The sequence below is a fragment of the Falco punctatus genome (assembly GCF_963210335.1).
Source record: "Falco punctatus genome assembly, chromosome: 6".
NCBI classification, from domain to species: Eukaryota; Metazoa; Chordata; class Aves; order Falconiformes; family Falconidae; genus Falco; species Falco punctatus.
In genome coordinates, this window is record NC_137585.1 from 9,474,251 (window position 1) to 9,498,395 (window position 24,145).

General features: G+C 41.8%; 1 protein-coding gene across 1 annotated transcript; it reads right to left on the reverse strand.

Moving 5' to 3' along the window:
* Positions 1-1,061: 1,061 nt before the first annotated feature.
* Positions 1,062-24,124, reverse strand: LOC308065596 (putative DBH-like monooxygenase protein 2). Its single transcript, XM_080391682.1, has 4 exons — positions 7,882-24,124; positions 6,527-6,694; positions 5,483-5,588; positions 1,062-4,623 (listed from the first exon to the last, which is right to left on the reverse strand). The coding sequence occupies exons 1-4, from the start codon at positions 7,909-7,911 to the stop codon at positions 4,598-4,600; spliced, it is 330 nt and encodes a 109-aa protein (XP_080247808.1). The 5' UTR covers positions 7,912-24,124; the 3' UTR covers positions 1,062-4,597.
* Positions 24,125-24,145: the final 21 nt, after the last annotated feature.

A 24,145-nucleotide genomic window follows, 5' to 3' on the forward strand; every position in this document is an offset into this window, starting at 1 on the left:
TCTTTTGTACTGTAACTCACAGAACACATTTTCAGCGACAGTCACTCCCAAATATACACTTGAAATTTCCCAACCAACCCTCTTGTTCTGGAGTCCAAATATAGACTTTTTACATGTCAGTAATTGTTGTACCTTGAAACTTTTGCCTTTCAGAGGACAGTCTGGGATCCCAGAAGAACAAATTCCAACACTTGCATTAGAAAACACTGTCCTAAATAAAAAGACTCTTTGACCCTAGCAGGGTAGAGTTGGCAGGGTATTTGGAATGTCCCTTGCAGATGCAGAAGTATCACATGTGAACTCTTCCTTGCTATTTCTACAGTGCTTTGTGATATTGCTTCTTAGATGGTCTCTGCTCTGCTTGAGTGCGGCTTCTCCATCCACATTACAGGTCCTTAGATCTTGCTAAGTACATCCACAGCGCACACTGCAAGGTGCATCAAGGCACCCAGACCACAAAACCTTATGGTGCTTATGGCCAGGCTCTCCCAACAGCTGTTGCACACCCTGCCCGGTTGTTGTAGGCCCTCTTTGTGACTGCTGGCAACTCTGAGCAGGTGAACGGGTAGGCTCATGCCACTGTTCAGCTACACCTTCCAGCAAAATGGGTTCAGGAAGGAGGAACCTGGCTTGGAGGCCAGGCTTCACAAAAGTTCAAGAAAGAATGTGTCATGTGACACATGGTTTATATATACCATGCAACCTGCATAAAGAGCAGGAGCCAAAAACTATTGCTATTGCCTGGAACAAAATAGCTCTGACTAAGTCACTCCTACTGGCTATGTGTGACTTCTGGTGTATGCTGGGGTATTTTGGAATTAATACCTACAAAGGAGACAGGCCTGCCCCTAAAGTGCTATTAAAGATCACAATCTACTATATTCTGCCAAGGTCAAGCTCCAAAGAGTCTGGGGTCTCCACTAGTTGGACAAGTGAGTAAGAGCAATGTAGTTATCCAACCTGTTACAGGGGAAATCCCAGAAGAAAAGTAGTCACCCCAGCTGCTCACTGTACCTGAATCATCTCTGTTCAGAGAGTGTTTTGAATGTTTGACCTTCTGCTCTGGAGCCTGTGCTTGAGATGGCTTCATCTGTACGGTAACATCTGTAAAGGTCCTTTCTCAGATATATGCTCATCCTAAGTAAATCTAACTGTTGCCTTAGTCTTCTCCAGGCTGACCTCAAGTGAGTCCTAGTAAAAAGAAAGAACCTTCCATTTTCTTCCGAAGCCTAAGGAAAAGTCTCCTGATTATATGACTCCCTGCTACTTGGAGTATGCCCTTGGAAGTTGCTAGCTAATGAGATGGAGGGAGGCTCACTCCACTTGCTGTCTAGCATAACAATCCAGTTGTCAGGCCAGTCTGGGCTGGAGATCAGTAGCATTGAAGCAGAGGGATGGCTTTGAAGCCAATGGGTTTATTGGTGTCTACTTTGCTCCTTTGTCAAGAGACAACCACATTGCCAGCTATAATGTGCTTCTCCTGAGAGACACAGACAGGTGTAAATAGGGAGCAGACTTTTCACAATGCACCTTTCAAGTTACAAAACCCCTATATATTTAGTCTAGTCACAGCAGACTAAATTTGTTTCCTAAAGTTCTTAAAAACTTTTCCCCTGCTTTTGCCATGTCACAATTAAGCTGCAGAGGCTGCTAGGTGAGTATTTTGCAGATACCACTGGTCAGAAAGGAGAAAATACCCATCAGAGAATTGTACTGGTCCCACTTCTTTGAGGCTGCCTTTGAAGGAGCTTCTAGTTGCTTGGCCCCATTCCTTGGCATGCTGGGGAGTGGGTGGAGAGACACAGGACCAGAGTGTTTAAACAATATTTGATTGTAGGATGCCATTGGTGTTTAAGGACAACTAAGGAAGGCCGTCTTCAAGGGCAGATGTGCCATTTTGGAACAACCTAGTTTCTTCTGAATGATATATCATATGTGTGCTTAGAAGCCAAACTAGACAACATCTGCTCTGCTCATAACTCAGCTTTGGGTGCGGGAGGGCAGGCACTATCCTGTTTTCCACAGCTTGCCTACAGTGCAGTTCAGGTTCCCTGCATGCCTACAGGATCGGCTCCGTATGTGTGAATTTCCTGCAGAGTGAATCAGCATGTGAGACAGTGCAGGGGTCTGGGGATTTGGTGTGAGAGTGCAGCCACCTAAGGACCAGGCAATGCCAAAGTTTCCTCTTGCCATTCCAGACGGAACTCACATCACACCCCAGAGAATGCACCAGCAGTGCCTTGTAGACAGGCAGGGAACCTGACCTTGAAGATGTCACAGTGAGTTCTCAAAGATTAGAGTGTCACTGCAACATCTTGGGCTATGCCCACATTGCTAAATGTCATAGGGCAGTGCATTGTTTTACCGATCACTGGCACGGACTGTGTCTGCCTCCCTGCAACTGTCTGCAGCGTGATGCTTGGCTGATGTTGGGTTATTCTGAAATTAGAAATCTAAGGAGGACATAGCTGTTATACCTATACTACCAAGCACTTAGACCTCTGTGATGCCCCTTTGGCCTAAAGCACAGTTAATTTTTATTTCTGGATTTTGATTTGTTTTGTTTTCAAATTCCAAATGGCTGAAGTAGTGTTCAAATGCTCTGCTGCACACTGTGATTATCATAGCTTGAAACTGAGTATTCATGCTTCATGGGCTAGGATGTGATCAGAGAGCACATAGGGGTACTGAAGTTTTTAGTGTGGGATGATGCTGGAGGAAACCAAATCCTGTGTAGTTTTGCTCATGCAGCCCATGGGAACTGGTACACGCAATCCCAGAACTGTGCCTGTGTAGCCTCACGGTCAGTCTGGTTAGCAGGACCAAGCTATGTAAGGGCACCATCTGGCAGCTGTCTGCTGTGGATAAGAAGCAGTCCAGTGCTTGAGCTCACTCCCTGGACCTGATTTATTTAACCAGAGGCACAGTTCCAGTCTCTTGCTGTCTGCTGAGCTGACCCTTCTTTCCCTAAGAGATAATTCTTCATACTACAGTTCAGACACTGCAGAGCCTCCTGCAGTGACAGATGGAGACTAGCCTGGGAGACATCATTCTCATCCACTCTAGCTCAAGAGGCAGGGAATGATCCTGTAGCATGGGCAGCAATACTGTGAGTTTCCTTCTCTTACCAGTATTGAGCAGCTTTCACTCCCCTGCCAGACAGGTGGGTGTAAAGCAAGTAGGCAAAGACATGCAGATCTGGAACCAGCATCCCGTTCAGCTGCAGTTCAAAATGGAATAGGTCAGAGCCTGGCAGTCAGAGCACAGCACTACATTTAACGCCTGCCCATCAAGTCAAAAGCTTGATGGAACTCATGTAAATGTCAGCTTAACTTCTTTTTAAGAGGAGGTTTAAGACCATTTCCTTGTGTAGGTCATTACTGATTGAAAGGTTGCTCTGGGGAACCTTTCTGAAAATTGCTTTTCTGGCTTTAGGTACTCTGGCATAGTTGTTTGAGTTTGTGATATCTCATGCTGGGCACTGTAATGATATCTTGTTATCAGCTACGTTACAAACAAAGGCAAGATAGAGGAGAGGTAATAAGTTAAACATGCAGATCCATGAACTCTGAGAAAGAGCAGATAACAGCAAGAGTAAAAGCAGAAATAGTAAGACACTGATCAATGGGCTATTGAAAGTACCATCAAAATGTACATCTTAAAAGGTTCAAAGAAAATCTTTGAATATTGATGAAAAGAAGAAAAGACAAGATTACTGCAGGTCTCACAAGAGGGAGCAAACCTATTGGTTGTTTGAAGGGGATTGTGGGACTATGTAAAATATATGGGGTATTCTAAGTGGACTGCGGGAATGTGCAAAATTTAACACTGGAACCTAAGGAAGAGGTCAAATTTAGGGAAAGAGAGAAACAAATATGGGAAAATGGAGAGAAGAGGAGAGTCTAGTTGTACCAGTTAGCATGTTTGTCTGAACAAATCGGGTACGTGATTGCTGCAATCTAGACTATTTTACTAAACTCTGTTCCTAAATATTTTCAGTGTGAGTGTGCTCTCTGTACTGTGTATATGCGTGTGCCTGTGGTTTTGGCGTGGAATGATCCACTAGGGAGCTTCAAGCTGGAAAGACCCAAGGTCCAAGCCAGAGACTGTGTAAAAAGGGCTAAAAAGGCCCCTTGCATGTGGTGGAGCAGACTCACTTGGGGATCTTGGGAAGTCATGACATCCTTTGGGTTTTGTTTCCCTTTCACTTAGATGGGGCGAATGGGTATTCAACTCATGGTTCTGACCTGCTTACACAGCTCTGCTAATGCTCTTGGGCCAAGTCTTGGGTATCTGCTGAGCTGTGTTATTGGAAAAAATGTTCATTTTGCAACATGGAGAAATGGAGGCTAAGCTAGCACCCTGTGCCAAATGGCTTTTGGGCATGTCTGGAGCAAGATGAAAGCCCAAAGTGAGAAAGATCAAGAAGAGTTTTGTATGGCTTTCCCCACACTTACTTCATCAAACCGGCTGGAATTGCAAAGGCCTAAGATCTGTAGGGTTCTGCTCCAGGAGGAATGAAATACACAGGGAAACTGAAGATGCCTGTTTGTGGAACACCCACAGCATGTTTCTGTAGTTCCTGAGTATAGTAAAGTCATAGTCCTGAGCTGTCAATCAAGCCTGTAAAAGAAAAATGACCACTCCTTCAGCACTGACTCCAGAAACATCAGAAGTGGGGCCTGAAGCAACAACACATACAGCATCCCTTTCCCAGTCACAGTTTGGGAGCAGCACAGTTAAACAGGAAGGTCTAAGCCCTCCACCCTACCCGTGGTGGTATGGTCTACTGTAACATACAGCTTCGAAGTCATGCAAGGCACACAGTCGCACAGTTCTTCACTCACAGTGCAGCTGGATCCAGCCCTCTTCATAGTCGCAGATGATTCCCATAAAATCACTCTTGTTTACCCTTCCGTAAAATGATAGCAAATACTGCAGTGACATTCTTCATCACCTGTCATAGGGATTGAGTGCTGGAGGTCATGGTAGAAGTCTGAGGTATTATTATTAGGCTCTCAGAACTTCATCCTGACCCTTGGTACACTTATTTCTCCCACAACCACACTGTCCCTTCCCACAAAAAGTAGCAGTGCCATGATGCCACCATTTCCCTGATGTTTTCCCTAACACTCCTGCTAGTATCATATCAGGAAGATGTGCTCAGCTTTTCTGATGGTATGACGTGTCTAATCTAAGAAGATATAACTATCTATGTTGCTAAAATTATCATCATATATCATATTTATATTATTTATATTATTTAATGTATATAAAATTTATTTAATTATATGTAATAAAATAATTATTATATTGCTAAAATTAGTTTCCAGTCCAGTTTCTTCTTACTGTCCTGAAGGTTGTACTGAGCAACATATGGAAGCGTTTCGTAGAAAGGTGGTTTCTAATAGGCTTGTAGGGGAGGTCTGAGACCTCCATCCTGAGGCTGTTCTTTGTTAGACAACTGCCCAGCATTACCCACCTGGTAACATGTCAAAATTGCTGTAACAGATTTCTAGTTGGATGTACTGAGGGTCCCAAGGTGCCCCTATGGAAAATGCAGCTGCTTCATCTGGAAATTGATAAGACTTGTGGAAAGAGGAAGAGGAGGAATAAACTTATATGAAGTAGTTAGCTAGTTTTTAACTCTTCTCTGTTGTTTCTTAATTGAAAACTTACAAAGAGAAAGTTTTTATTTTCTTGCGTTTCTGAATATTTATTTAGATATTGTTAGAAATCAAAATGTTGGGGGAAATTCTGCCAGTTCCATTTCTTTTTCTTCTGAATCAGAACAAGGAAGAATTTTCAAAATTTATTTTTAATTTATCCTTTTGATTGGTTTCATTTTTACATATATATTTAATAGGAAATGGTAACAGTATGTGTACACTCTTGTACCAAATTTCATATTAGTATTGGAACTGCATTACATAAAATCTGAATAAAATTCCTGTAAGGGTTTTGTCTAAAAGTTATCTCCTTTCTCTCTCCATCTCCATGTACATGCATACTGTAGAAATACAAAATACATTTTGAACAGAAAGGCACAAGATAGATGCTAAAATGTGTGCATCACTGAATTCTAACTAGGCCACTCAGTCAGAAGCACCAATTGCGCTGGACTTTTAATGTTACTCTACTGAAAAAGAGGCAGAGCTAGTAGAAAAAAAGGCAGCAAGTAGGTAACCTTCCTTCTGTTATGCAAAAGGAGCATAAGGAGAATATTGTGAAATTAATGGCAACGTTATCAAAAGGTCAGAAGGAAGGCCTTAGTATGTGACATATAACACTTGTTTAATGCAGATATGATAATAACATACACACATATGCAGAGTATCAACAACTATGCAGAAAACAGCAGCATCACCTGATGCAGCAGAAGTAGAGTTGAGTGGGGACAGTATGAGGAAACTTCCCCAGTTTGGTTGGTCCTGCAGGACTGTGGGGTCTTACTGGACAAGGTGACAACAAAGGTACTACTGTTCCTAACAAGAAGGGGGGGAAGGATTGGGTCCTGCAGACTCACCTCTCTTCCAGCATCCCGTCCCACAACCACCTGAGAGCACAAGGCAAAATCCGGATTGGCTCCATAGCAATCATCTGTGCCACTGGGTAATACGCTGGCATCACCACAGGCATAAACAAGAATATGATGAGCCAAGGTTACGTTGTGGAGTGTTATTATAGGTTCGAACTGTAACCAAGAGAAAAAGTAAAAAAAAAAAAAATAATTATTGTCAACACTCAAGTATTTCTTTCCCAGGCAACAAAAAAGAGCAGTTAACCATATGTTAGGCAAACAAATATAATCTGATTCATAAAATGGATGGTAAATTGGTTGGCAGTTTATCTACTCATTGTGGTATGCACCCAACGGAGTCTATTTTTCCAGAAGGGATTTGCATTTTCCTTTAAAGCACCCCCCCTTTATCAAATCGCAGGGGTGTCTATTTGACCTGTTGTGCTGGGCAGTAAGGTTCCAGGCCAGAAATGTAAATAGTTTACTTCATACACAATTTTCTTGACTGCAGTCAAGATAAGGGACCTTGATCTCAGGTTCACTATAATTCACTGCTCCCTCAGTTGTGCCAAAAGTACCATAATCAAGACAGTGTAAAATAAACCCCACATGTAACTTTCATGTGCTCATTAATCACTGAACTTTTAACCAGCATTGATAACATCAGGTCTCAAAATTCTGGTGTTACTACAACAACTGACTAAAACTTCTGAGTTTGTTCTGTAGGGTTACCTGTTAAATTCTGTTTTGCAGTCCACGAGAAGTCTTCCTTATGAAATTTTGCCTTACGTCATTTCAGTGGAACATCTATTTTTAAACCTTCAAAAGCCACAAAACTAAGAAGGGCTGCTTAATCTTGAAGCAAAGTTATCTTAATCTGGGAAGTAAACTATGCTTGCTTTGGAAAGTTCCTGTTTTGTTTCTTTGCTCTTCCTCTTTTGCACATTCAGTCTTGAAAACAGGACAGCAAAAATGTCAGTTTTGCCTTTTATGCAAATACCCTTAAGGACAAAAGCAAAAGTCCTTTCAATATAGAAGATTCTGGAGGATCCCTTTGCTCTCAAAGATACCAACAGGTAATGTGGCCTGAGCTCACTACACGGAGACATCAGACCTGCAGCAAGGTTTCTTCAGGTGTGATGGACATGAAGACAAAGGTACTTCCAAAGCTAGAAACGAGACAGAATTCACCACCACACAAGCCAGACAAATTAGGTGGCTCATCCCAATGGCAGTGAAGGACAGATGGAATGCTTCTAAATTTATACTGAAATGTTGTAAAAGACAGACTTATACACATCACTGAAGGAGCAAGTCTGTCCTGTCCTGGTTTTCCTCAGTAAGGCAGCCTGCAATTTTACCTTGTAGACACGGTGTTTCTGCTTGGCCATGGGCAGGGGGATAAAAGTACAAGCATACTTGGTTTCTTAACTGGAAGAGCAAACTGGAAAAGAAAGACACACGAGTCACCTCAAGATTCCCCTGGCAACTCAGTAATATGCAGAGGGAATTGGAGAAGCTGAAGGGAGGTGGTGCGAGCAGAATGAGACCCAGAACTGGAGGGGGAAGGAAGGATGATGCATTTAGCAAGCGACTGCTTGGTTTTTGGTTGCAGTGAGTGAGAAGATTAAAGGGTCAAGAAGATGAAATTGTATTCTGGGGAATGGCATACGTGTTTACCGGCTCCACCAGGTCTTAAATTCTTTTTCTTTCAGATTTTTTTCTGGTCCCCACCCCCCCAAAAAAAAAAGAAAAGGGAATTGCATTACTAATTTGCCTATTGTAACATGAACCAAGCATAGGGAACATTAATGCAGTTCAATCAACATTTTTCCTTGCTAGTTTTCTGGAGTCACAAGCAGAACACATGATAGCACTAATCCCACAAATCTTTACATAAAAATAGCACCCCTCTTTACTATGGAATACTGCCCACGCTGATCAGCAGATTCTGCTGCGTCTTGAGCAAGTGCTGACTGTGTGGGACGATGCTGTTTAAAGAAGAAAGGTGTTAATGCAATAATACCACACTGAGTTGGTACTTTTGAACTCCATTTGACAAGGATGCCACATGTACCATGAGGTGATGCTAATGCAGAACTCCAGCTCTGCTGGTAAATCCTTATATTTGATACTGAGATACTGCATGTATTAATACTGGAGGCAGCGCATACAGCAGCGTGTATTGCATTTTCTGAGCTCTTTGCCAGGCTCGTCACAGAGCATTTAAATGTATACCCATTATTTCTCTTCTCTGTGATGTTGTGTAGTCCCGACAAAACTAAGATGGGAAGCAGGAAATATCTTCAGCATGTTATAGCTAGTTTTTGATGGGTCTATATGGATGAGACAATAGACCTGTATACATATATGCCTGAGTTAATTATACTGCAGTTCAGTAGCACCAGTCTGTGTTTGGCTCCCTAAATTCTAGTCAAGGGACCAAGAAACACCTTACAGCATTTCCTAACAAATAAGACCTTTACCCTCCGCATAGCAAACCTTCCATTCCCACTTCATTCCTACTCTTGCCAGCTCTATTTGCATGTTTCCAAGATCAGTCATATCCATCTTTTGACCTATGCAATTCAAACTTCCAGCATGGGCATGATCAACTTTACAAAGAAAAGCAGAAGAATGGGATATTTTTAACATTCCAAGTAAAGTTCTTGCCCAGAACTTGCATTATTCAGCACCAGGTCATAGATGAAGAATATTTTAGGGTCGGTTGAGTCAGATGGGCCTCTGTACCTCATAAAGAAAAGAGATTTGGAAAATCTTTGGCCTTTAAAGAATTGAACTGTGTCATCAGTACCAAACACAGTAATGAAGCACGCTCTGTCAACCTGTAATGTATTAACTGGAAAATCTCATTCCTTTCTTCCCATCAACCACATACACATGTATTCACCCTACATCACATGCCTTATACCACTGCACATTTATTAAAACATAATCCACATAGTAACCATGGCAATTAGAAATCACCTAAAATAACATAACTGTGCATATTTGGTACATACTCAGACACTCAGATAATATGTCACGACACCCAACAGAAAGTAGAGCAGAGTAACACACAAGATTTGTCTTCTCCAGAGACATAATGTATTTTTTTGCCAAAGAGAGGGTGCTGGCTAGAAAAGACACAAGAAAATCTGTACCCGCTGTCATTTCACACACATTATTAAAGCACCCATGGATTTTAAGTGGTGGTATGAGAAATATAAGAAAGCTGGGGAAAAGGCTGTGAGGGATTTGATGAAGACTTCAGAACCTGCATCACTTTGTGTTCAAATGTTCAGATACTGTCTGTATACGGTTCTAGCTGTGGGAGCTGTACAATGGTGCTAAAGATCAGATTTTCACATCTTTGCATGTCCTAAAGCAGATATAGCTCACTTATCTGTATATAATGTATTTTGGGCAATTTTTGCAAAGAATTACTAAGGGACTTACACAAAAATCTAACTAAACTGTAGTCCCCTAATTCCCCATTAGCAGCTACTGTTGAGCCTGGATGCCCTCAGCAATCCACCTGGCTCTGCCCCATCGTGTAAGGACAGCAGCAGCAGCCATAGAAGTCTGTAAATTCTTCCCATTCAGAATGGGATTATATTACTCAATTAGTAAAGGTCATTAAGGTTTGTGACTACAAAGGCATCTAACCAGTCATTTGCACATATATTTGAACCGCAGAAAAATAGTGGATGTACACCTAATTCTGGGCAAACATTTCTGAGGGTTAGCCTTGGATAATGCTGATTTACCCAGAGGTGCCTCAAGTAAAAGTGAAACGTGTAAACAGTGTCTATATATACAGAGTTCTGAAACTATGTGCATTTGTATCCTTGTGATCCTTGACAAAGCATAGTTTTGAAAAATCTCTGACTTAAAATAACAATTTGGATTGGCTAAGCTTTTGGGGGCAGTCAATACCAATATGAAGCTCTTCCAAGAGAGAAGGACCGAGATTACCAAAACTTTCTGAATTTGCTAAACACAATTCTTACCAAAATAATGCCTTATATTACACATAAAAATGTTATGTCCAACACTAGATATCACTTCTTTGTATGTAGAAAACAAGAAAGAGACTGAAAAATGAGCAGGATTTCGAAGAGCTGTATTGAAGCTTAAGAAGATGTTGAGATTTATAACTTCCCCATTCTTTGATAGAAAATATAAGCAAACATCAATGACATCAAAACAGTGCCCTTGAAATAGGCATTATAAATGTGGCTGTGTGGTTCCATATTTTTCTTTATATTCCTGTTACTGCACTGCTGTGAGAAAAACCTGTCATTCTCAGATCTGATCGGGGGGATTTGGGAATAGAGTGGGACAGGAGAGCAGGTTTGTTTGGGATGTTGCTTGAGTAACCCCCTTTCCTACCATGATATTCAGGTCATTTGGGTCACATGTCCAGAGGTGGCATTTGAACCACATGGTGGTGGAAGTCTCATTCTCTGTCACTGACAGTAGTTGGTAGTCCTGGCTCTCATCTTCCTCGAGGGTTGCCTCATCTTCTGCATGACAATGTTGGAAAAGGAACAGTCATCAAAGCAAGAGAGAGAAGAGCTTCCCACACTCCCAAGAAGTCACATTCCCAAGTACTGCTGGTGGGACCTGAGTAATTATCAAAGCATTTAATTCTCATAAAAGATCCTCCACTTTCACTGCTGATTTCCACAAACCAATTGAAGAAAACTCATATCCAGTCCCTGCTGTATCGCGCTGCTCAAGGGAAGAGCGGCCTCTGGGTCCCATAATCCAGAGGATGGCCTGGATAGGATGGATACTAGAGGATCTTCCCTGCTCCCTGAGTGAGTGACCTGCTGCACACTGGGTTTTTTTAGCACATCTGGCTGAACCACACAGGGTGGGAAGTAAAGCAAACCCTGTTGAAAAGCAGAGGTGGTTGAGAAGTAAGATATTTTAGGCATACCAAAATGAATAGTGTAGAATAAAATTAAATGAGTAGAATACCGTTCTCCTTTTTACTTCTTAAAACTCTTATGTTTTCCATACCACCTGGAACCTGGGCCTGGCTGTAGATGCTAAGCTCTCCTAGAAAGTACAAGCTAACCAATGGCTTTAGCAGCATAGGCATAGTGAAAAAGACAAATAATGCGTGACTGAGATCATCAAATGCAATTGTTGCTAGGTAAAAAGGCAAAGAAACATGACGTAGAGTTTGAAAAGCATCTAGATACCTGGTTCCTGTAGAAATCTCACTGGGAGCGGAATGGGCCACAATAACTGCTGCTCTGAACGCACAGGGTGAAAAGGTGGGACTGTACACACAGCTGCAGAAGGGGAAGAAGGATAAAAAGTAGTAAAGCTCCAAGGTGACTGATTGAGATTGCATCATATTTTTGTGGCAAAGGAGTTCAAATGACTAGAAATGAGAAAGCAGTGGCTGCAGATGAAATGAAAATCTCTCAAAGAGAAACCTGAAATATAATAAAGCAAATGTCTCCCTAATGTCCAGCTGTTAAGCACTATGCTGAAAAGTTTTGCTACAGTACTCAACTTTAGAGGGATAAAGGAGAAGAGAAAAATTTTACCAGACAACAGTCTGGTCAAGGAAGAATATTCGTATGTGAAATCTGTCCTGGTATTTCTTCTTCCCATCTCTGTTCCTTGAAGTGAGTATTTCAAAACCTGGTTACAGCTTTTGCTAAATTTCCCAGTGTCTCCTCCAATATTCTTACTTCTTCTTCTTGAATTTATCCATGGTTTTGGACTTTCAGAAAACTCTAAGCAATTTATCTCTCATCCAAATGCTCAGTTTACAGAGGGACACCTCATAGTTTGAAAATACAGATTTTGTTTTCCTACTGCTTTGAAATACCTGTTGCATTCTCTCATTTAAAAATCAAAATTCAAAGATAAGTATCAAAGGTAAGTAGTCTGCAAATGAGCTACTTTGAAATAAATATAATATTTTAAACTAAATATACCATATGAAAGAGCAAGACAGTAAACAGCTGAAAAAATCCCCACCTTTGTGAAAACAAGTCTTTTTGGCAAGTTTCTCACCTACTGAACATTACTCAGATAATGACTTTGTTACAGTTGTAGTAAAGAGGAAAATTAAAATAAAAACCAAGGATGCAAGAGAGAGAGGGTTAGAAAGCAGAATGCAAATGGAAATCCCCACAAACTCCATTTACAGTAACTAACTTATATGTCCTTCAAAGTGTCTGTTCCACAGGTTCAGTGGGTGTGCTTTACAGCCTACTGAGCAAAAAATGTGGATTTTTTTGTGGTCGTTAATGTGCTTGCTTACTGGAATATCTCCAGATCTAAATAATTGGGAGGTATTTTCTGATATGGAAAAGAGTTGAAAAAAACCTAAAATCTGTGGGACCAAAATTATTTTCTAATATAAACAAAGATTTCCAGCTACCAGTGCAGAAAAACATTGAAAATGTTAAATACCTCTTCTGAAACTGGTGAAACGTTTAGTATTTTTGAAACCAAACAGTTCAATTTTTCTTTACAGGGTATTCTTTTAGGAGAAATTAAATGCTAAAAAAAGATCATTATTAAAAAGTAAAGAACAAGTGTTTCTTCTAAATTGATCATATTTTTTTTTTCCCTGCAGTCATTCGCAGCCAAAAATTCTGTTTGTGTAACCATCACAAAAAAATTTCAAAACTGGCTATAATAAGAATGGTTTTGCAACCAACTTACAACCGTAAGCAAGGCTAGCTGCCTCACCCCCTCCAAAGTTCACCCGTTTTAGACATGCACAGAGATATTTCATGCAAAACATTTTTTCCTGTTGTGTGAAAAGGGAACTGAAAATGGCTGAACAAAATAAAACCCCTGTGACTGGCAAACACTCTATCAGTGTAAACTCTTTTTCTTTCTGTGTCTGGATAACATCAAACTGCCTGTTTCTCTTTCGTGATTAAAACAAAACAAATTAAAACAACACCCTGTTTTTTTATTTACCACCCTCAGTGGCATTTTAGTCCTCTAAACTCCAGATGTTTTAACATCAGGCATCTATCCTTAGTGGTTGCTTTTACAGACAAATGAAAAAACGGCAAGTCCCAAGGATGTTGTATGCCATTCCTAAGGGAGGCACTTAGGACGGTCAGGAAGAAGCAACCTTTGGAGGTGAACAAGTTTCCGCTCACTACAGAGGAAATTAAGTAAATGAGCCTTTGAAGAGCTTCATTGAGGGGAAATATGGGAGTTTTGCATCTGACTCCTGTCATTTGGATAAATTGGAAATTACACTCCCAGCAGCCTCCTCTGCCTTCATGGTAGGTGATTGCTTCAGTCATATCTAGCTGGTTCTGGCTGTGGTTTTCACTTGCAGATAGGATCACTTTTTTTGCCTGAACAGCATCATCTGGTACCGTCTGGGATACCATAGGGTATCTCAAGTAGCTGTGTGGGGCTAGGAGGCATGACACAGGGTGTGCAGAAGATCTGGGCTCTTCTGGGATGTCAGTCGGAGGCCATGCCAACTAAGGATTTCAAATGGCCTCAGACATCTATCTTTAGCCAGTGGAGTCCATGTGCTTTCAAGCCAATATACTTAGAGCACGACCCTTGGCAAAGGGGGAGGCAAAAGAAGTCTTTTCAACTTCCAGAGAAGTAGATGCTGCCATTTGGGAAGACACCTTATATCACAATGTCAGATCCAGGCAACTCTCCGTGACAGCTGAATCCAAATGCCACCCAGCCCCTTGTATGGACCTGCAGCTCAAACATCATCAGCTCCTGTTTGTCATGGTCTAAGCAGAGGTAGACCTTATTTGAAGGATCCAGGAAGGTGGAGAAACGCAGCAGTGGAGGTGCGGGCTGACCAGAAGAAAAGCATGGGAGGAACAAGAGGAAGAGCATACCCTTGATTCTTGAGAACTGCCATCACCAACAGAATCACTGTGATTTCTGAGTCTTGCTGATACCTTGGGCAGTTACTCTGCTACCAGGGGCTCAGTTTATCTGGAAGTGCATGACGCTGGGCCTGTGGCTGGAAAGGAGGAGTGGGAACTGACTGTTTTATATCCAATTTGATATGTAGGAAAGATCAACTCTTTACACAATATGCCCTGGCACCTTGCCTCAGTGAAACCGTACCAGGCCATCCCATATACATCTCAAAACAGTTTTAATAGCTGTTTTGTAACACAGAACCAAAAAAAGCAACCAAGTGTTTACCTCCTACCCAGTACTCCTCAGGGTGGGTGACTGCTGGCTCTTTGCAAAGAAAAGGGGCTTTTCTGACTACTTGCCTTTGCAAATGCTGAAATGAACCCTGACTATGTCACCTTGTTGTCTGGTGTGATGGTTATTGACAAGTTTGTTGTAAAAGTGCTGGTGAATCTTACTTAGTGCCAGGGCTTATCAGAGGAAGCTGCTGTGGTACATAAGAAGGACTCGAGTGGTAGCAGTCTGGACTGTAGTGGAACAGCAGAAGAACAATGCTTTTGCTTCATGCACTATACCTTGGGGGCAGTGAGTGGAACAAGAAAAGCGTGTCATCTGTTGCCCTGCCTAAGAGTTTTCAGCATAATGACATGAAAAACAAATAGCCTCAGCAGGTTTCCAACTGGTTCTGCCAGGAGGTGCCTGGTGCATCTGTCTCCAATTTGCCCAGTTGCATAGTCCACTGCAAAACATAGCCCGGGTCTGTGGATTTTGAGGGACATGGTAGTTTATTCCCATTTACTTGGTAGGAAAGCCTAGAAAAGCCCATTTGTATTAATGTGCTAAGACAAGTACTTGCAGAACAGATGAGTAACAGAGAAGGAGAGCGAACTAATCTGATTTTCAGGGACAGGGCTTAAACAGATCAAATTGCGTACAGATTGCTTGAATCCCAGGTTACATTGTTGACAGTCCTGCTGCAGACAGTTTCTTTTGTGAATTATGTAGTACAATGCCAACATTTTAAATTTTCTCTGCTCCAGAAGGCCCAAGGCACTGTTCTGGGAGAGCTAGGCAAGGCTGAGGGATATGGTAATGCAAAGTATTGCAAAACTAGGACAGCACAGGGATATCAAAACTGAGGGACTTCATCCCCTCTGTGGGAAGAACCAAAGACAGTTAATGATGAAGGTGTGAGGGAAAAAGGGAAGGGAATCTGCATGGCTGCATTAGTGTGCTTTGCAGAGTATGAGGTTGCTGGTATGGGAAATTTTCACCGTTGCTAGTTCTCCACTTTTTTAAGCAGAAAATTGCTTTCTCACATGGAGGGGAGTGGGAGATTAGGGGATGCAATTGGGACATTGCTAGAAGACATGACTAGCCTGGGATTATAAGGAGGGATGTTTTTACGTGTGACCAAGATTAGAATTGCATGGCTCCTTTGATGGAGGAGGATGTGGTGTTTGCATGCCACTGGTGAGGGGCGTGGGTGGGAGAGATATCCAGGAACAGGAAGATACCACAGATTGGCAGTGAGCAACATGCCAAAGAAGATTATAAAACTGCAGATGATCTGAGCAAAGGAAAGAAGATAAAAAACTGCTTCCTTTAGAGAAATAAGTGCTCAGACAGGAGCCAAGTGTGAAAAGAAAGAAGAGAGTCAGAACCACAGGGTGCAATGGCACCTCCTGAGGATCTGCAGCAGGCAGAGACACAGAGAGAGAAGAAAGCAGTGATGTTTCACTGGGTTTTCTCTTTGGGGATTATGATGATGTACAACAAATTTAGGAGATGAAGAAGAATGGAAATACTATGCCTGCTACTCTTTTGAAATGACCCTGAAGCTCCACTGGTGAAACCCTTTGCTGGCAACACGCACGTCCCTGACACACAGCCAGCTCCAGCCCCCACGTCTCCCCCGCTCACAACTCCTCATCGCAGTGCAGGGCAGGAAGCACAGCATTCCTGTTATAATGAGTTGAAGCGATGTTGAGGTTCTTTAACACCTTTGCTTGTTCTTTTAGGCCAATTTTTAACAAAATACTCACTTTTACCAAAAAAAAAGAGAAGTCACAGAGTCTTGTTTTGGAAATGTGGAAAGAAATGCAAGCTTTACCTCAAAGACCCCAAGCTGTCAAAACGGGATATCCAGGCAAAGGGGTTTGTTTAGGTTGCCTTCATGATCAGTGGCAGAGGGAGCCTAGAATAACTTAGGTGAAACAGTTATTTTTAAAATTACTGAAGTGACATGGAATTAATCCAAAATGAAGCATTTCTATACCTTTTACCTTTATTCTGATTTTTTTTTTAGTTTAAAACTAATCACTTATTTCAATACATTCAGTTCTAATCTCCTCAAACTCAAACTTAGCATGGAAAACTTCAAAATCTTGCTGAAGGTTAGCAATGAGACTCTTAGGGAAGGATTTAATCTGAGAATAACATGCCTAGATACAGAGAGGTCTAAACATATACAGGTGCATCTTATTCATAGGCTTGCCAGTGGAGCCCTGAATTAGGAGACCTAATCCAGCTGCCCACACATAGGTGTCCAGTGCCGTTTGAGGTGCCCACTAATATTTGACCTGGCCTCATCTGCTGCTCCAGGAGATTTATAGCACCTCAAAATGAGGGATTAAAGAGGGAGAAACACAGTATTTTAAAAACAGCTACTTCTGCCAGTGTTCATGTGTAAGGATAGTTACAAGAGCTAATAAAGTCAACACTTCTGCTGTGATGGGTGATAGGAACAAAACTAAATATTGCTGTCTAAAATGGCTTAAATTACCATTTTCTGACTTTATACTTCATTTCATCAAGGTGTTAAGCATCACTGGTCTGCAGCTATGCTCAGACTAAGATTAAAATCTATTTATTTTCTTTACTCTTTGTGTTTGGGTTTTTTTTGGTTTGTTTTTTTGGGGGTTTTTTTGGTTTTTTTTTTTTTTTGGGGGGGGGGATAGGGAAATTATGGAAATATGCCATATTTTAGTTTAGAGCAAAATGGTGGGAAGACCACTGCCTGGTAGACAGTAAAGGGAACAGCAGTAAAAGCAGTAGAGTTGGTCAGTCACTTATTTTTCAAACAAAGTACTTCTCTCCAAAAATGTGGATTTTCTGAAACCACAGCTTTTCACATAGACATACCACACTGCCAACAGTTTGTCAGAGAAGGCTTTCAGTTCCAAGTGGAATTCAGGACTGAAAAAAAGAGAAAAAGAAACAGTTGCCCAAATGAGCTAATAAGAAATTCGGTAGGTTGATATCCAGCTTCTGGACCATGTGTTGTGGTAACTGGAGCAAGGCTTGAAGCTGAACCCTGGACCTCAAGTCAATATGCTGTCAGCAGAGTATCTTGGCATTGGTTCATTACCCTTCTTTGTAACATCTTAAATGTTTTACCCAAGGGAACACAAAAGGAGGATGTTAATGAAAGGCAAGTGAAAGAACAGTGGCAAAGGGAACGCCCTGGGTGAAAATGAATGGGTTGTCAGCATTGGCAAGAAGTGGGTGAATCGAAGTTTTCAAGACTAGTAAGTGCAGGTAGTTCAACTCCCTGCGTTCTGCACAGAACAAGGTTTGCTTGATAGAACTTGTTACAGTGCTTGCAATCATTGTAACAGTTCCTCTTCTCTGAACAAAGTATATTTGTGTGGTGTGAGTGTGTAGATTAGTGGTGTTATCAGCTTATCTGCTGAAAAGGGAAGCAAGGCTGCATTAGAGAATTTACTATCTTTGTTTCCTGATTCTCAGCAGTTCAGGTTTCAAGTACAACAAATACTTCTTGCCCCTCTCCCTCTCCACCCTTCCCAACAACTGTGCCCTCTGGAAGGCCTTAAGACAACGCAGGACTAGTTTCATGTGGGAGATGCACGATGTTGCATTATACTGCACTCTGAGCTGCTGCAGTTCAGATTGCTGTGCTTTGCAATGTGGTGCACAGTCCTGTATCACACCGAGATGAGGGATACTTTCTCATAAGACATTGTCTGATATGTTACTATATTATGCTCATTATTTGAAGTAAAACTAACCATCAGGTCTGGAGACTGATACCCATGCAGATATTCTAACACAGTGATAATTTGAACCTTTGGTAAACAGGTTAAAAATAACTTTGCATTCAGTACCACACATCACTGCACTTTTTTGACAGCCCTCCTTTTCCATGTTTGGATCCACCCCAGATCCTCTAGGCTTCAAAAAACTGTAGACTTTGTGTAAAATGGTGCCAAGCTGACTTACCTTTTGTCACACATCTGTGGGATTGCTTCTACCAAGTCATATGGGGAGCCCACAGTAAGAAGCAGAGGAGATATAGGCTCCTTTTTGAGTAAAGCATACGATCCTGAAGGAAAGGTGCTGGCACTGGGGAGATCTTTCCGTGATCTGCCTTATGAAGGGGCTTCACCTTCACTGAACTTCGTTCCTCAGCTCTTTCGCTGCTGTTGCCTTGTTTTTCCATATCAGTGTTGTACAAATACTCCTGTTCCTGCAGTTGTCCCTCTGCAGCTGTGGAAAGCCCTCCCTTTCTTCACAGGCTGAAAATCCTGGATGCCCTGAACAAAAGGATTTGAGGAATGAGGACAGGATCATTCTCTTTATATTAAGTAATTTGCAAAGTGTGCTAGGAGGGAAAGAGGCAGTACAAGAGCATGTGGGGGATAGTTACAGAAGGGGGAATTGTAGGACTGTAGTTCCTTTGCCCCCTTTCCCTTCCCAAGCTTCAAAGGGGTGACAAAAGTGCTGTTGAAGGCAGGGGCGTCATAGATTATGGGTAAAGGCCTTTTGGAACAGATATAAAAAATACAATGTCATTTTGCTGACAGACTTGTCATTTGAAAGCTAAGAGCGCTGGGAAGGATAGAGGGTCAAAGACAACCAGGTCCCAGGCTGACAAGTTGGCTTTTGCTCTCTCACGTAACACGGGAAGGCACATGCACACCTACGGCCACAGAAACTTACGCCTGCTGATAAACCCTCACACTGCGGACTGGGAATAATCAGGAGGGTCTCTACTTGTGGAGGTCACAGAGCTGGGCAAGCAGCAAACCCAGAGATTCTTTTCTAGCAGAAGGATCATGAGAAAAAGCCAAGAGGTTGTTTGAGCCATGCATGGTCTGGAAATAGGCATGGAATGGTGAGAATGAAAAGCAACCCCTGCCGCGTGACTCTGGCCATGCCCCAGGATGCAGGAACCTGTTACCTCCCATACAAAGACACAGGATCCCAGTAAAGAAACTCTTGATTGTTATTGCTTTTTTCTTCCTAGCAGAAGTCAATGGTCAGCATTTTGGATGTGAAGAACTAGCAGTTTTAATGTGCTTAAATGATAAAGAATGACTGTAACACCTTTTTTATTATTTATTGTGCAATCTGGTTCCCTGTGTATAATCTGAATTATGTCCATCCTGTACGGTGCAGTGCCATGTGGATACTGGTGCTCATACAAAGAAGCTCCAATCAAGTAAAAGACAAGACTGGGTGTTTTGCTGGAAGTAATTCTTAGTGCTTTGTCTTTTCAATATTGTTAAACAAGCGATTGGTTCTCACAGCTTGCAGGTAATATCCTTGGAGCACAAGGTCACAGAGCTGACAATTGGGAAAAATTTAATTCTAAGAGCATAAATCTTCTTAGATTTTTGCTATCACAAATTACTGTAATTCTTCAATTCAAAAACTGCCAATGATTTCACTATGACAATTCTGCTTTTTAAAAAAAGCTTATCTGGCAATAATGTGACCAGTCCCTCAGTTTCTCTGTCAAGTCTCTGCAGACTGAAAAATTCAAATGGTTTTAATCCATCCAGTCTGATAAATGGACAAATATTAAAAGTTTGATAAATAGATAAAAGCCAGCACTACGAATAATTTATACTCCTGGTTAGTGCCTTGCCCCAGGGTAGATGATTCCTGCTTATTCACACAGATGTTACAGGAATCACAGTATGTTATGTGTACATTGCGCATCATGAAATCAAAACAATGCAAAACAAGAGCAAGGGGGAGAAGCTGCAAAATCTCTGCTTTAGACTTCTTGTGCTTTTTTCTGAGACCTTCTTAGCTGCATTGATTCAGTGAAAGAATTGCTAAACTCGTTCAGTGTAGTACAGACATACTGCTGCACTCTCAGGGCACAGCTCTACCCTTAGGGTGCTTTTTCTCGTTTTTTGTTATTTGGGTTGGGGTATAGCCCTGAAACACTCTGTGCCCAGGTGGAGAAACAATGCTCTGGGTATAAACAGGGACCTCGCCACTGCCATACATTGTTTTATGAGATGTATTTGGTGTACTTACTACTATTATATGGGTGAGCATTAAAGAAAAGTCATTAGCAGTGCATTCCAACTTGAATACAGGTAACCCGTAATGACACTAGATGGCATTGAAACATTAGCAAAGGATCCAAAATTAGCGTTCAAGCAACACCTCACAACCAGCTGTACCTCTGTGTTAGGCAAATCGGGATTGTCATGTTTCAGGGTGGTTGCAGATGACATCCTCGTTGACCTCGAATAAAACCACCAACATCAGGATCCAGCACAAGGAGGACTTAGAGACTTAGGGTTAGGATCCCCATGGTCTGGGCTGGGCTTTGGCAACAACTGTACGTTTGATTTACAGCAATTATAGTTAGGCACCCTCCTAGGATGCATTTGATTCCAAAAAGGCAGCAGGGCTAGGAGCATGCATTCTTCTTATTTTTTCACAGACATTTTCTTAATGAGGTTTCAAAGATAGAAGGGGTATAAACAGCTTCTTCACTGAGCCTTTGTGTTCTCACGGTTTGATTTGCTAAAGATTTGTCTCCAACAGCTTGTAAATACCCTCTGTTGCAACAGCGCTTGCTCCTGCAACTTCTCTTCAACATAGCGATACAATTTCCCAGCACTTCTCCATACAACACTGTGATGCCCCTTCTAGCCTTACACTCCAAATCGGTTGTTTCTGCTGTAAAATGCCCAGCTCTTCCTATATCCCACGTTCCCTAATGGCTTTTATTGGCTCAGCTCCTGGTCAAGGGCCAGCATATCCTTACAGTGATACAGAAACTTGCGTGTGCTCCCTGGGCAGCCAGTGCTCTCGTGCTGCTCAGTGGGCCAGCAGAACTGACCACAACCACGTTCTCCTGCCTTCCCCACACTGGTAGCATTAATACAGTCTCACTCCTCTGTCAACAGTAGCATACAGGAGCAAATACTTTTGAGAACACGGTTCCTCTGCCTACCTCACATAATATCTGTTAATAAGTTGAAGGGCTAACGGTGGAAGAGAACACTGACTGGAAGATAGGCAGCCCAATGTGCAGAGACAGGCAGGAAAGCAGCCACCTCATTTCCTTGGCAAATGTGGTTAAAAAATGACACTACATCATGCTGAAACAAAACGTCATGCATGGTTTGGGCTTGTCCATTAAGTAAGTTGATCACTCGGTTTCTTTTCTCCATGAGTCTGCGCTGTTACCAGTCTGTGGGTGGCTCATGCAGACTGGGAGTCAGAGGATTCTTCTCAACATTCTGAAGGTTGTCCTTTTAACAGTACAGAGACGAAGATGCTACCTGTATCTGATGGATCTACTTGTTTCTGTAGAGGAATGTGAAAGCAGTGATGATATCTCAGGGCTAGATCTTTCTGCCTAGTAATTTCTATTTATTTCTGTCTTCCCTGAAAAAACACTCAACAGTTATCTAAACAGCCCTTATTAGGAAAGATTTTGAAGATGGAAATCACTGTGGAGGCTGAAGGAATCAAAAAAGAACAGCAGGTCAGCAAGGAAGGGAAGACAAGAAATACACGGCAGCCAGCTAGCTACAGTGGAATGCCATCCATCTGCCCTCTGTGAATCCAAGCAAGGATAATCAAGCTGAATTGCAGTCTCAGGTGGCTTTGTCACTTTTTCCTCAACATTGAATGCCTTGAAAAACCCATCAGCATATGCCATAAGAAGTAATATGATGCTGCTTACTCCCAAAGGCTATTGGAATGTGTTAATTGTGAAGAAAATGCAGCTTCAACACATAAGCCTATACATCAAATGGTGTTTACAGCTTCATTATGACTAAGCAATACTATCAAGAGCAACTTGGTATAACCAATCCAAAACTTTGTCTCTGAGGTAGAACAAATACAAAAGAGCATAACTGTGAGAAGACAAATATTTTCACTTGGAGCAGCCTAAGCAGTCAAGTGAATGTACCACAACAGAGACGGAGAATGAGCAGCAACTGAATCAAAACAGTACCAATTATAGTTCCAAGGGTATAAGAATCTGAACTTCTATATTAAGTGGTATCAGGATAAGTACTTTTGCTGTTCTTAGTCTACATTCAAACCCTGCACTTAAGCATAAACCCTTTGCTTCTTATTTTGTGTGTTACTTGCAAACAAAGGGCCAAAGCATTTTCCAAATATCTGCAAAAACCTACCTGACTATTCCCTAAAACTGGTGATGAGCCTGACTCCACCTAGCTTCACCAGGGGTGGGACTCCTTTGTGAGATGTGATAAGGATCTGCCCACATTCTTCAAGATGCTCACCCACCCTGGGTATTCTGTACAGTCACGGAAACACAGTGTGTAACAGAAGCCACTTTTCCCGGTGCATCATTCTGGTGATGAATGGGAGCATTTTAGAGTCTCCAGAGGAGTTCAGCTGCAAAGGAAGAGTCCCTCTGAAGCCAGAGGTACAGAAAATTCTGGTACTGCAAGCTGACCTCCTTGTCAGTAATGCCTGCATCACAGAGCAGGATGATCTTTGTCTGCCAAAATACCCTTATAATTCACTGCTCAATTACATGCAATAATGGGCTATTGCCCTTCTTGGGTCACTCGTCTTCCAGGTGTTTCTTCATGAGTTCCCGGATTTGCCTGAAGCAAGAGAATGGTCACGCTGCATTGTGCAGTCCATTTGCTCTGAGGTGGCTGTTACCATTCATTTTCTATTCAGTAGGAGAGCACACCCACGATAGGCTCTTGGCATGCAGTCACATCTGTACCCTGTCAGGTGGCTTGTTTACTCACTGTCACATTAGAACTCTGTAAGCACCATTTTCATATCCTTTGGGTTTTCCTTTTGCACCAAGAGCTTGTGGGATTTTGCTGTTATGGTGACTCTTAACATCTACAAGCACCTGTTTCTCTTGGGATTATTGCAATATCACTGCTACAGTAGCAGCTGCATTTTGTAGGACAATTTCCTCATTATTTCCTTTTAAATTGTGGTACTACCTATAAGCCACGGTAACATGTAAGAGTCATAATGAGGTGAGTGCTCTACAAATACAATGAAAAGATAGTCCATTGTCCAAAGAGCTAAATGTTTAAATTACTTAAACATATAAATCATAGGGGTCATAGAAATCTGTTTTTTTCGGAGTATTAAGTTAAACTTCCTGTGGAAGACAATTTTCCTGAATCAAACCAGCTTGCTTTAATCCATCCTTCTTAATAGGAATACTGAGTGGAGTCCCTGCAGAAGTGGTTCCAGAATACCGCTCTTTTTATAGCTGCTAAAGAGCAAAAAACATAGTTTACACTTCTAAATCTGCTAGGAAGGTGTGACAACAGTTTCCATTTAGTGCTTCACTATAAAAAAGAGAGAGATAGAGAAGGAGGAAAGTGAAGATGCTGGGTTTGATTTCTCTTATTTGTTATACAGAAGTAAATCCAGTAATCCTATCCACAAATTATTCCTGGTTTATGCTGATATAAGTGAAAGGACTCAATGCAG